This window comes from Octopus bimaculoides, chromosome 3 (genome assembly GCF_001194135.2).
Source record: "Octopus bimaculoides isolate UCB-OBI-ISO-001 chromosome 3, ASM119413v2, whole genome shotgun sequence".
NCBI lineage: Eukaryota > Metazoa > Mollusca > Cephalopoda > Octopoda > Octopodidae > Octopus > Octopus bimaculoides.
The window spans coordinates 102,124,972-102,139,597 of NC_068983.1; the positions used below are offsets into that span (position 1 = coordinate 102,124,972).

The 14,626-nt window shown below is 33.8% G+C and overlaps 2 protein-coding genes and 1 non-coding gene across 4 annotated transcripts in view; 2 read left to right on the forward strand and 1 right to left on the reverse strand.

Moving 5' to 3' along the window:
* The window catches only part of LOC106868149 (purine nucleoside phosphorylase LACC1), a 44,418-nt gene extending 38,359 nt beyond the window's left edge, over positions 1–6,059 (reverse strand). The window contains exon 1 of the mRNA XM_014913282.2: positions 5,789–6,059. The gene's annotated coding sequence lies outside the window, so the exon portion shown is untranslated. The remainder of the gene's footprint in view (positions 1–5,788) is intronic.
* Positions 888–14,626, forward strand: part of LOC106868148 (conserved oligomeric Golgi complex subunit 5) — a 38,324-nt gene continuing 24,585 nt past the window's right edge. The window contains exons 1-8 of one of the 2 annotated variants that reach the window (XM_014913279.2): positions 888–906; positions 5,125–5,212; positions 6,583–6,722; positions 9,117–9,174; positions 9,368–9,422; positions 10,960–11,029; positions 12,250–12,370; positions 13,302–13,432. In XM_014913279.2, the coding sequence (XP_014768765.1) occupies positions 5,176–5,212; positions 6,583–6,722; positions 9,117–9,174; positions 9,368–9,422; positions 10,960–11,029; positions 12,250–12,370; positions 13,302–13,432 (612 nt within the window). In that variant the 5' untranslated portion in view covers positions 888–906; positions 5,125–5,175. Of the gene's footprint in view, positions 907–4,739; positions 4,759–5,124; positions 5,213–6,582; positions 6,723–9,116; positions 9,175–9,367; positions 9,423–10,959; positions 11,030–12,249; positions 12,371–13,301; positions 13,433–14,626 lie in introns of those variants that run through there. The other variant, XM_052966386.1, reaches the window with a different exon arrangement.
* Positions 1,769–1,841, forward strand: Trnar-acg (transfer RNA arginine (anticodon ACG)). Its single transcript has one exon. It is a non-coding gene; the product is annotated as a tRNA-Arg (tRNA).

Here is a 14,626-nt window from a genome sequence, read left to right on the forward strand (position 1 = left end):
TATATATATAGGTAAGTACGGTTTTGGGATCTAAGTAGGAGGTCAGTAAGCTTTAAGCATTTATGTCACTAACACAGATGACAAAAAGTGGAAAACATACGATAAAATATACATAACATTGTGACACTCTTCTTAGCACATGGAAGTTACAAGGAATTTTGATAAACTGACAGTCACCATACTAAAGCTACAAAGAATGTGAATAAAAATCCAAAAGATAAGGGGTGAAACAGGTAAAGTACGGACTACAATTGTCCATCTCTGGGCTGCAAATTAAACAACGTGGAGGTAGCAGGGATCTGAGGATTAGCTAAGTTGGTTTATGTTCGTTACAATTTATGTAACAGACTTAAGTTTGCTATGAAACAATTGTAGTCCTTACTTTACCTGTTACGCTCTGTTTCTTTGGGACATACATGTGTGTATGTGTATGTATGTATGTATGTGTGTGTGTGTGTGTGTCTATATGTATGTGCTATCGTGTGTGTGTGTGTGTGGTAACAAAGAAAATAATATCATATGACGAAAATTACCAGTGAGACAAATATTGTATGATTTTTTCCCTTAATTTCGGTAAAGGCCTGGACGTCACAATGACGTATTTTCTAACTTTTGTAAATAATGTTAGAAAAAACTATGACGTTATTTCCTTCCTCTTGTAATAAATATATGTGGTATTCTCTTTAGTCCAATGTAATTCAATCATTTTAAATTTTAAGTAACAATATACATAAATATGTTGAGTGTTTTCACTGGAAAAACCCATGATAGAAATACCGCTTAGTAAAGCTTTGGAATGAGACCACCCATCAAAGGGGATATAATAATTTTAAACAATAACATCCATAAATTCAATATTCAGTCTAAAACAGGGAAGAAAATCATTTTGGTTCTTATAGTCACAAGGTACTGAATTTTTTATTCTATTTTTTTTTTTTTTTTTCCAGTCCGATATAATCACAATGTTCGCAATCTGAAGGCTATTTGTTGAGAATTTCAAATAAAAAAAATATCCATTTTTAAGTTATGAGGAAACAAATTTATGCTGGGGGTGGGGTCACACCTGCGTAAATATGTCAAAACAGGCACGTGGAAAAGGCTAGAGGATACACATACGGCAAAACATCGTGACTGTAACAAGATGAGGGCACTAGTCTAATTATGACAGTATGTAACAATTTACAAAACAACAACAAAATCTCTTGAAACTATAACAAGCAGGGCGAGACAGTAGTCTGGATAGTTTTACATAATAATGTATAAAATGGTTGGACAGTTACTGAGAGTAATTATAAAATACAATTACTGTAATGTTAACATGAGATTTAGAGTCATCGAGTAAAAAAAATAAAAAAATAGCAGTCACGGAATACAAAACAATTAGGGAAAAACCAGCCGAATAGGAAGACTTTACGTGGACGCTTGAGATACTACAAATAGTAACGAAATCGAAGTGCAGAGACATCCCACAGTCTTAAGGAGCTTTGGGATAAAGTAATTTTAGATAATTTTGAAATAAAAAGCTAGGAAAGTAACGGCTTGGAGTACTTTTAATGATAGTTTGATCTAGGTTCAGACCATAAACAATCTTTCTGCTGATGAAAGAAATCATTTAAAAAGAAGCGGTAAAAATTTAATGAAAGAATGGAATCACTCAGAAACTACTATTTGCTTCATTAAATTAAATTAAACAAAAATATTTTCTATAGACACCATATATTGCTGATTACAAAATAAATATATTAAATTTCACAACCATTGTCAGTCGGGGCTTGTGGCGCAATGGATAACGCGTCTGACTACGGATCAGAAGATTCCAGGTTCGAATCCTGGCAAGCTCGAATTTTTTTTTCTGTCTTAAAGTATATAAAGTTTGTGGCATAAAAAGTGGAGTTAAAAGAAAGCAAAAACGTTGAAATATAATAAAATTCGCTTGACGATCGAACGAAATTTTATCGTTATGTAAAGAAAAAGAAGACAAGATAAACAACGCAAAATGTGAACTACTTGATCAAGTTCGACATCGGTCTAGATAAAAAGCTTAGCTCTGTCTGATCAGAGACGGCTTTAAATCTTTTCTCTTGCTAATATCCGCAGTAAAGACCTAAACGTCGCGTAATCATCCTAGTTCTCTGATCCAGATATAAAAATCATATAGGTGGGGTTTGGGGCACAATAAGTAATATTTACAGCATTTTTGACTTTGAGAAAAAAATTTTTTTCTTCTTTTCTTAATAAAAGTTCACTGTATCAGTTAAGCAAATGACCTTTAGAAGCATTAAAAACACTAACGTATTCAGAACACTATTTCAGAAACTTATCTCCGTTCTCTTTGAGCATATAAAAGACAAATTTAAATGGGGCAAAATGAGTAAGACAAAATAAGGTAAATTTGCCTCTTCAATTCTCCAGAATTATATCTGAAAAAAAAAAAAAAAAAAAGACTCATACACATCAATATCCATCCTCAGACATCAGAAAGATAAGAAATGCAAAGAAAAAAAAAAATTAAATATCTAGGTCATGGAAAGATGGCACATGATATGAAATTACTGGAACTCTGTTAAATCTAAAAACTCAACATAAAATATTCTCTATAGCTTCTTCGCAATCAGCTGAAGTGACTCTCTTCAAAGAGAAATTATTGAAACTAGTCATTACTCATTTTGCCCCAAGTGAGACAAAGATGATGCAACACTAATGATTTCAAACAGGCAGGGAGAATGAATGAGTAAATACATACATACATACATACATTGAACGAAGAAATAAGAACTCACAGTATGGCAGAAGCCATAGCCACTCATAATAAAAAGGAGTACTGGTGGAATGTCCCAGTAAAAATCTCAATAAAATGTAAACATAATAGATCTGACAGTAGTTTGGGATGGAGAAGCGAAAAGGTGTACAGTTGTGGAAATCAGCTGCCCAATGGATGTTAACATAAAACTAAAGATCAGTAAAAAAGAAAATACCGGCGCTGAACTATTGAGGAATCTACAGCTACTCTATCCAGATTACAAGTTCAGGTTTATACCTGAAATTATTGGGGCACTGGGATATGTAACACACTGTCCAAGTACATATCTTGAGAAATTTGGCTTCTCAAAACCAGAAAAGAGAAAGCTGATTCGAAGACTACAGATCCAAACCATCACTGGAACTGTAAGGATCTGTAAAACTTTCCTGAATTTTATCATTTAAGTATAAATGCGCATGTCTAGACATGCAACTATATGTGTGAGAAGACATACATAAAACAAAACATACAAAACTGCACACATGGACGTACGCACGCGCGCACGCACACACGAAAGCGCGCGTGCACACAGAAAGGAGAAAGCTGATTCGAAGACTACAGATCCATTGGAACTGTAAAAAATTTTAAAACTTTCCAGAAGTTCTTCATTTAAGTATATATGAGCATATCGAGATTTGCTAGTATATGCATGAGAAGTCATGTATGAAACAAAACATACAAATCCTTAATTCATAAGCTACAAATGATCATGATATTTTGGGACTATAAAAATCTGTAAGACCTTAAGATTTAAAAGATGACGGTTAAATCAGGATACTTTGCTACCAAGTCAATGGCTAGTCAAAATTTACTCTAAATTAAAAAAAGAAAGAGAAGACATACATATGATGCAGGTACCTATGTACCTATCATCATAGGTGCATTAAGTTATGTATAAACAAAATTGCACAAAAACCTAGAAATACTCGGTTTTACAGTGAAAGAGCAAAAAATTTATGCATAATCTCCAAATCCAATTTATTAGTGATACTGTGAAGATTTGTAAAACGTTCCAATAATTCTCCATTTGAGATTCTTACGTGAATAGATGCACACACTTGGATGTATGCATCGACAATTCAAACCAACACACGTACTCAATCACATATTTACAAACTGGGAACTCTCTCAACTCAAACAGTGTTGTTGCTTTGTTAGTGACTGGCTTGTACATTCATCCATCCGTCCGTCCGTACGTACATACATACATATGTATATTTTTTCACATGAAGTATTTTGTTGAAATGACCAAATGCAACCTCGATATGACATGTATCTATCAACACTGTTAAAAGTAAAGATAAATTAGTACCATCTTCCTAGTACACACTTTTAACATTAGGTTATGTCAATCACATATATAAATTTGGAGACCTATTTAATCAGCAATCGTTTATTTCACCATCCTCATCATTATTAAAATTGGAATATGATTCTGCAATGTTGCCAAACTCTGTTGAATGGTTAACAATTTGCAGACATTCCAAGAGCATGTGGAGTAGCATAACTACCACCACACGACCAGACAGGGAAACACGTACGCAAGAGCTGGATAAACATGCTACAGGTTAGAACTTCACTAAGTCTGAATCAGTTATTTCCCCCAAGAAGTATAATGCAAACCTACGAAGGTTCCTCTAAGCGGTTGCTCAACTACTATAAATAGCTGTCAAATCTCACTAAAATTATGTCCAAGAAATTGGATAACGTAGTTATCCAATAAAAAACGAAAGGAAGAAAAAAAAAAGACAGGATCAATATAGCTGGAACAGCTTTGGTCATAGGTCTACTAGGTCAGAATTGATCAGAAACATGTGGTATGCGTATGTATATGTATGCAGAAATATTCGCAGCTAGTGGTATTTGTAATCTGCACAATAATTATTTGCATTTGTAAAGATTTTTTAATGTAGAGACACCTTTTCCTTCCTTTGATGTTATGGAGGTTTACTTTGCACGTAATATCTATTAAACCATATCCAGTATAATTGATCGCAATGATCATTTTGATAGCTATGAATTAGTGATACCGAGATCAATGACTTATGTGCACTGCTTGCTTATGTTTAAATAGACGTTGAGTGACACTTGTAAAGAAGAAAGTGAACAATAGGTGTCATGTCAAATAATTTAACTCTATGTTCACCACAAGTATCTTTTGGTTCAGTTTCAATTGTGGTCTTTTAAGTGAAAAAGTGCTTGAAATACTCTAAACTTCGGACAATATTACATTGAAAAGAAGATAAAATGACTTGAATGTTTCTACTAATAATTATCTGTAGTTTAAATTTTATTTTCATTTATTTTTTTCTTTCTTACTTTAGTCACAAATCAGTGTCGGTTGGTGTCTGTAGTTAAGTATAATTTTATCTAACATGGAGGATGACGTGTTACAGCAACTCAATTCAGATGGTAAATATTTACGAAGTTACCTCGTTTATTTAACTATTTTGCAGTCTAAAGTCTGTTTGCTTTTCGTAAAATTACAAACTCTGTTTATACAGCCTAAATTTGCTTCACTATCGTAATTGAATGATAAAATAATACGCAGGATATTTCATTGTTTTATTGACAGTGGTAAACTAATTGTTGTTATGTTTGATCTCTTGACGACGGACACACCTGCAGCTATTAAACTCTGGGATGATAAAGTGTTGAAGTATATATATATAAAGAAATCTGCTGATTCTTAAAGGAGTATGGGGCAGAAAGTTATGAGAAATATGTAATTTGTCATCATCGAGTTAAAATGAATTGAAGTAGGCAGGTGTCTGGAACATGATACTCATTGTAATGTATGGCTTAAAATCATTAGAATTAATTGTATGGAGGAAACCCAGTAAATGTTTTAAGGTGTAACTTTTAGCCGCACAAAATAAATAATAGTTTTTTTTTTTCGTATTTTCAGAAAAATAGCATTACGTTGAAGCACCAAGCAGCTATTTAACACATACACACACACACACGCAAGTGCCTTCGAAAAAATACCTTGCAATTTTTCTTCCGGCTCTCTTTGGTCTGATTTCAAATGTTGCCGAACTCAGTTTTGTCATCCATCATTTTGATGTTGATGAAATAACGTACCATCTAGGATTGAGATCGATGGTATCCACCAATTCCCTTCCCACAAATTTCTGGCGCTGTACCTGTATAAGAAACTACTACTACTCATTTATGCATTCGATAGACTCTCTTTTGAGAGTTTATCTTTCTGTCAGAAATATCACTTGTGTTTAATCGAAGCTGGTGACCTACTGAATTATGTAGATTACTTACAAACAATGTTTATTTCTCACTGTGCTGCGTTTATTCTCAGGTCGGCAAGCTGGCAAAATCATTAGCACGCTAGGCGAAATGCTTAGCGGTATTTCGTCTGCTGTTACGTTCTGAGTTCAAATTCCTCCGAGGTCGACTTTGCCTTTCATCCTCTCGGGGTCGATTAAATAAGTACTAGTTGCGCACTGGGTTCGATGTAATCGACTTAATCCCTTTGTTTGTCCCCTCTCTGTTTAGCCCCCTCCCCCTGTGGGCAGTAAAGAAATAAATTTTTCACTGTTCGACAATCTGTTTATTAATCTTTTCAGCTAATTTCGTATCAATACTGTTTATCAATATTAATTTATACAACATTTAAGATGATAAAATTTACTACTTTAAATTGAAGTAAAAGTTTATCTTGTATAACTATTACTACACATTACTGCTTAATTCCAACTCCATTTGTCATCATTTCAATGACTCAGTGAGAAGTTTTTGATTAATTTTATATTTCTTTTCTTTAGAAACCTTCAGCCCATTCCTGGACGATAAGTTTGATGTCAAAGCTCATGCTAATAAAACTATCCAAGGAATTGCTATAGGGGAACAACTTGCAAAACTTACAGATGGCATGGCCATATTGGACAAGGAGATCCATAATCAGGTCAGAAAATCTCTTATTAGTTAGTTGTCGTCATCATTATCGTTTAGCATCAGTTTCCCATGCTAGCATAGGTTAGATGGTTTGACTGGGACTGGTAAACCAGAGAGCTGAACCAGGCTCCAGTCTAATTTGGCTTGATTTCTACAACTGGATGCCCTTCTTAATGCCAACCACTCTGAAAGTGTAGTAGGTGCCATTCACATGTGACTGGCACTGGCCACAAATCACCACCACAAATCACCAAAGATCTCGGTCACTTGTCATCACCTCCATGAGACCCAACATCCAAAGATCATGCTTCACCACCTTGTTTCATGTCTTCCTGTGTCTACTTCCACAGGTTCTCTAGCGTATATATTAAGAGCATGACTAGCTTTTGAGTTAAGGTTTATAACAGTCAACTAATAATTCAATGTTTTGTATCCTGTTGTACTAGTGATATAGAACCCTAATTCTTCTGTCTTGTCTACTCATCTGTAATAAGTACTGCAGGGTTGGAACCAAACTTTCACGTAAGCAGTTGGAGCACTAAAACTGAGGAGAGTTTCATTATCTTGCAGTGCTATGATGGTGACATGTCTTATATATACTCTCATGAAAACAAAGTCTTCTGTGGTGCCTCTACGATCCAATGGATTGTGAGACTTACCAGTATTGTTATTTTATCAGAAAGAAAGTTAAAGATGTTGCAGAAATAACACAATATTGCATTAATTTGTACTTAGTTATCAATATTTAGGTACTTGAGGGTGTCAAGCTAGCAGAATTGTTAGCATGTCAGACAAAATGCTTGGCAGCATTTCGCCCATCTTTGCTTTCTGAGTTCAAATTCTGCTGAAGTTGCATCTGTCCTTCATCTTTTCAGGGTCAATAAAATGAGTACCAGTTGAACACTGAGGGTTGATGCAATCAACTTAACTCCTCCTCTGAACTTGCTGGTCTTGTGCCAAAATTTTAAACCAAAATTTAGATATTTGGTTACAAAACTCTTTGCAGTTGGTAAAAATAAAAACAAACATTTAAAGCATTTACTCTTTTTCAGAAATTTTGAGAAACAGATTTCTGGAACTTTTAACATTGAAAAATGATACATTTCTGCTTCTCTTTAACTTATTCATCATCATCATCGTTTAATGTCCGCCTTCCATGCTAGCATGGGTTGGACGATTTGACAGAGGACAGGCTCCAATCTGATCTGGCAGAGTTTCTACAGCTGGATGCCCTTCCTAATGCCAACCACTCTAAGAGTGTAGTGAGTGCTTTTATGTGCCACCGGCACGAGGGCCAGTCAGGCAGTACTGGCAACGGCCACGCTCAAAATGGTGTTTTTTACGTGCCACCTGCACAGGAGCCAGTCCAGCGGCACTGGCAACGACCTCGCTCGAATGTTTTTTTTTTTTTATAAAATTCTTTTACAATAAAATTTAAAATGTTTACATTTATTGAAATAATTATAATTTTGAAGTAAATCTTGTGACATTAAAAAGTTATATGTGGTGATAATACATGCTGGTACATGTTGGGGGCTTTAATACCCTAGTTTCTGGATTCAAGTTCTTCTTTGAGACTCAGCAAGGATCAATAAAATACCATACTGGAGGCGTTAAAAAGTTTTATTTCACCCACCAGTTTCTGAATTTAAATTTCACCCACCAGTTTCTGAATTTAAATTTCACCCACCAGTTTCTGAATTTAAATTCCTCAAGGGAGTCACTACTCTCTTACTAGAATCGATAAAATTGATACTAATAGCATAATGTGGAGCCTGTTGTTGTTTTAAAGCTACATCTAGATCTTTAATGATTTCTACATAATTGAATGAAGAAACTGCTTCTGGCATTAGTAGCTGCTGGTTATGAAGTTTTCTTGTTCAATTTGTTGACTTTCTAGTCAATTTTATTTACACTGTATACATCATCATCATTTAATGCTGGGTCAATAAAATAAATATCGTTAATGAAAAAAATGAAATCATGTAACACACTATAGAACCAGGTATAAGAATATATATTAAGTCTTTTAATCCTGAGCTTCTGAATGCCTTTGAGCCAATATACTGAGCAATAAGTTTACAAACATACACGTAACAGCCTCATTCACTTGAGTCTCACTCAAAATTTGTTTGAGTTTCAGCCATTGAGCAATAATTGTCCTATAACCAGTCACTAATTTTCAAAGAGTTTATCTTACTCCAAAGTAATTGTAGTTTTATAAGTCAGAGAACATAATTGAGTGTCAACTGGGTCCAAATGATGATGTTTTGGTTGTAAGGCTTCACATGGATATCTAGGGGTTCATAGTACGAATTATATGAACTTTTTCTATATGTGTACACTCATAGAAAAAGTTCATTTTTATTTTATTATGTACAAATTTTTTTTACATTACTTCTAGATTGTAGATCATCATGAAGATTTACTTTCCCAAGCTACTGGTGTGGAAACCCTTGAAGGTAACTGATTACAATTTGTTAAAAAAACAGTTCCCTAAATAATTGTTAAATAAATACATTGCTAAAACTTGTAAATATCTTTATATCACTTTATTTTGATTATAATTTATTTTTCAATTAATTCAAGTGAAAGCAGTTATAGTACAATTTTTGATTTCTGAAAATTTTGTTAATTTTTTTTCTTCGTTATCAGGTGTCCTTCAAATGATGCAATCAAGAATTCAGTCCTTGCTCTCTGCAATGGAACGGTTAGTTAAAAATTTTTTTTTTTTTTTATAAATTTGTTTCCTACTTGGCCATAAAACCTTTAACAGAGAGAAAAACAGAAAAAACAAACAAAAACTTGCAGACTACAAAATCAACACATGATATAAAAAAATCACAATAGCATATCCGTCTTGTTTATTTTGAAATCTTTTTCTTAATATCAGTCTTACCATGGTGGATTGTTTTTTTTAATGTGAATTTGATTTTGCAAATTCTTAGAGGAACTTATTTTACAGTTGAATTTTCCTCCAGTTACTAACTATTGAGGTAGACTGATACAAGTGAAGTAATGTGCATCATCTAGAAGAAACATATCACATTGCCTTGCAGCAAGGTTTGGACTCATGCCTTGTGGTATGTAGTTCAGCGCATTAATATGACAGTTTGTACTTTTAATACAATAGTTAATTTTTTTTTTGGACATTGATCTGTTTTGATGTATGACATGATATTAAGAATATTTTTAATGTGGCAAAACTCATTTAACTGATGTTTATAAGAAAGATTACAAAAAGCTCCCAAAATATTAGAATTTGTTTCTTGTTTTTTGCTAATTAAAGCTTATTCAGTTTGTTAATGTTTTGAATTAATTTTTGCCAATACAGATTGCTATTTACCACAGCAAAATTTTAAAATGTTTTGCAATTCTCTTACATCTAATAAACATACCAACTTATACTTGACAACTGACAACTGTTTGCTGCAAAAGCATTGTTGTATCTTATTTTCAGAAGGCACAACAATTATTTTAGAAATCCTTTGTTATAACATCTGTTGACTTTGGGATTTTAATATTCTGGGCATTTCTAATGATCTGTTGTAAACAAGAAAGTAAATTTAACTTAATATACATTAGGGTAAAATATCTGAAGGCAGTCCTTTGATTTATTATTTTTCAATCTTATAACATACACATGTTGAGTCCAAAGCACTATATTTTACCCTGTTAGCTGCTGCAAATTGACATGTGTAGTATGCTCCTCAGCTAGATGAAGTATATTTGGAACAAGAGTGTGGATTGTGCTCAGTTGTTTAGCTAACCAAATGTCATAAGTCTGAGATTATACAACACTAAGGTACATATAATAATTTGTAACTCATCCAGTATTTCATCTTGTGTAGTGCTTTAACCTTTCAGTGTTTAAACCAGCCATATCTGGCTCAATTACTCTACCTGTTTTATGTTAAAACTGCCCAGATTCAGCTTCTCACACCTACTCTACAATGTCAGTCTAAAAATAAACAATCACATCATTGAAATCTCAAAGTTTTGGGATACTATACAACTAAGTCAAAACAATGTGAGTAAATAAGTATTACATTTGATAAGAGTAATCTGAATACTAAAGGGTTAAGGAAAGATAAACAAAAATAGTTTTTTTATTGAGATTGGTTGACACTGCTAAGTGATGTTAACACTACTTATGCAGTAATGAGGACAGATACATTCTGAAAATTTTAGTGACAATTCTTTCTAAAATGCTTTTGTGTCTTTCTATTTTTAATTTCTTTACATAGAATTCGGTGCAAAGTAAGTGACCCATTCAACAAAATTGTAATGAGAACTGCACAGCTAAGAAGATTACAGGTCAGGGAATTGAATTTTTAAAATTTTATTTTGAAGACTTTATTATCATTTTGAAAGTTGATTTCTTCGTTTTTGGTCACATCTTATATATAGTGGTCAGTAAAAATGTTAGTTTAATAGTGATCAAAATTTTCAGTAGTCTAAGTTATTTGCAACTAAAAAAAATATGTCATGGTATATTGTATATTGATTAGAAAGAACATTTTAATATTTTGAGTAGAATTCTTCATAGGAAAATTATTAAATATTCCTTATCATTGCATAAAAATATGCTACATTTTTTCTCCTGTTAGAATCTTGTGATTATTTTTTTTATAGTTAGGCCCTAGTTAAATGAAAGCCTAGAATTATACTTTATTGAACTTGGTACTGTAACCTAACTAGTCTGTTTTTCTACCGTTATATATTCTGACCGCTCTTACAATAATTATGAAAATGTTTGTGTACAAATGCTTGCATAAAGAATTTGAAGAATGATAAATAAGACTAATAATGCATCTCTCATGAGTTTTAAGGGACACACAGTGTGTCTCTGTTTCCTTAGTGCTCAAAACAAAAGCTTAAGACATAATATATTTAAAGTACCATATTTGAACAAATTACCACAGCAAAAACTTGGAGAACATGTTTTTTTTGTCTGTGGCAATTCAAAGATTCACCATCATTGCTCATGTCTAGCTATAACTGCTGTTTGTTGATAGTATAAAACGGTTGGACAGTGGGTTATTTTCTGCTGGTGTTGTGTGCACAACTCTTCTGCTCCACAGTCTAAAATATCTTCTTTGGCTATTCAATCTAAATCTATTTCTTTAGCAAATGTAGGTTCTACTGCTCTTTTATGATAACTGCTAAAAAATCAATGAATAATAATTCTCATAGATATAGGCGGTTCTGAAAATTAAAATACCTGATATTGTCATTGTTCAGAGTTTAAAATAAAACAAATAGGTTTAATATTTTAATGTACTCGATAAATGATATTGAAGAATGTATGTGTATTAATAATCATACATGGGTAATAAAAATTTATTAAATGGTGGGGAAACATCATAAAGAGCTATTTAGCTTTTAAAAACAGTTACTTCCCTTACATCATATGCCGTGCCAGCTACTGTTGCAGACGAGTCTCTTGGAGATTTTTTTTTTCTTTATCACATAAAGAATAATATAAATTGTGTATTGGTGACACGATAAGTGATTTTTTAAATATTTCTCTTCAGGAAGCTTGTGATCTTTTGCGACGGATTATTCGCATACTTTATCTAAGTAAACGACTGCGAAGTCAGCTTGAGGGAGGTGCAAGAGAGATAACTAAAGCTGCTCAGAGTCTCAATGAACTCGGTAAGAGAGCAAATTTCCTTTTTTCTTGCGTATAAAATATGCGCGCGCGCACATTCTAATAGAAGCTAGCTCCAATATCGTAAATTATTACTGTTTCACGTCTATGATTGTTCAAATGTTTGAATAATCGGACACGTAAACTTAGACTTACGATTCAAGAAGTTTGTAATAAGATATACACATACTGAGTATCCCAAACCATTTGTAATGCGAACAGATTTAATCATTTCCAGTCTATATTTTTTCATTGTGACTAAAAATATTTTGCACGGCATTTGTTAAGGGTTTTCCACCTGGATAGTTATAGCTGTGTGATTAAGATGCTCGCTTTACAACCATGTGGTTTTTGGTTCAGTTCCACTGCACTACATGTTGGGAAAATGTCTTCTGCTATAGTCCTGATCTGCCCAATACCTTATGAGTGAATTTCGTTGATGGAAACAGCGTGGAAGCCCACTTTATGTGTGTGTGTTTGTGTATGTCCACCATTCACCTCTTGACAATTGGTGCTGGTTTGTTTATATCCCTGTAACTTGGTGGTTTGGCAGATGAAACTGATAGAAGAACTAAACTTTTAAAAAATAAGTGTTGGGCTCGATTTGTTTGACTAAATCCTTCAAGGTAGTGCTCCAGCATGGCTGTAGTTCAATGAATGAAACAAGTAAAAGATGAATGTATATCTACCTATTCCAACCTAAAACATGGACATTAAATAAATGATGATGATGATATTAAAAAGTAATAATTAGACTTTTTTAAAAAAAAAACCAGCCGTAATTTGAATAAAATCTTTGTAGTTGATTGTAAACTTGTGTTCACATATCCATTTTATATTTCCTAGAGAATGTTGTCTCCCTTCGTAGGTTTCATAATACAAAGTAGCATGTAAATATGGAAGGAGAGATTCACATATTGTTTTTAATTAATGCAGATTATGTATGTGAAGGAATGGATTTAAGTGGAATTGAGGTGATTGAAGCAGATCGTCGATTCATTAAACAAGCTCGCAAAGATGTAGAGGCACAAGCTCAGAAGATGTTGGAACAAGGAATGGAAACACAGGTGAGGCATTTGCTTTATCCGTCTGATAATAATAATGGCTGTATGTTTGTATAAAGTGCCACTTTAGTTGTTAGATCCTAAAAATCAATGTGCCACATAAAAAGCACTGGTGCTGGTGTCATGTAAAAAGTATTGGTACCGGTGTCATGTAAAAAGTATTGGTGCCACGTAAAAGGCATTGGTGAAAGTGTCACATAAAAAGCACCCAGTACACTTTGTAGAGTGGTTGGCGTTAGGAGAAGCATCAAGCCATAGAAACTAAACTGAAACAGACTATGAAACCTTGCCATTTCTTGTTAAACTGTCCAACCCATGCTAGCATGGAAAACAGAGTTAAATCATGATGATGATGACTTTTAACCAAAGAACTAAATGACCTTTAATACGAGTAGTATGTTGGCCCTTTAACAAATATCCATTCTATACTAAATTCCTTAGCCATTTTGACCAGCAACCAAATGAGGGTTGCTAAAATTATAAGTAGTTTAGTACATAGCTATGTAGGCAGGCTGGTACATACATTAAAAACTAAATGCATATTTTTTCTTTTATTTGTTGAATCAGTGACAATTACTTGTGCAAGTAGGTGAGATTGATGTTAATGTTCTGTTTAAAATGTTGCAGATCATTACATTCAGGAAAGATATGAGTGGGGAGACGATTTCAGATGTGCTGGAAAGGAAGAATTGGGTGTAGTGGCAAGTTGTAGTAGTTGTATGGCTAAGGAAGGGTTGGAGGCAGCAAGGGTGAGGAGAAATGAAGAGATGATTGGGTTAGGGTTGCCTGAATGGTGGAGGTATGAGATCAATCAGAATTGAGGAGCAGAAGTCATTATAGTAGCAATAAAAAAAAAAAGACAGAGAGAGGAGGCTATAGCTAGAGGCCAGAGTGTGTTCATTAATGTATGTGTATTTGTATATCTATCAATCTATCTATCATCATCATCATCATCATCGTTTAACGTCCGCTTTCCATGCTAGCATGGGTTGGACGATTTGACTGAGGACTGGTGAAACTGGATGGCAACACCAGGCTCCAATCTAATTTGGCAGAGTTTCTACAGCTGGATGCCCTTCCTAACGCCAACCACTCAGAGAGTGTAGTGGGTGCTTTTACGTGTCACCCGCACGGAGGCCAGTCAGGCGGTACTGGCAACGGCCACGCTCAAAATGGTGTCTTTTATGTGCCACCCGC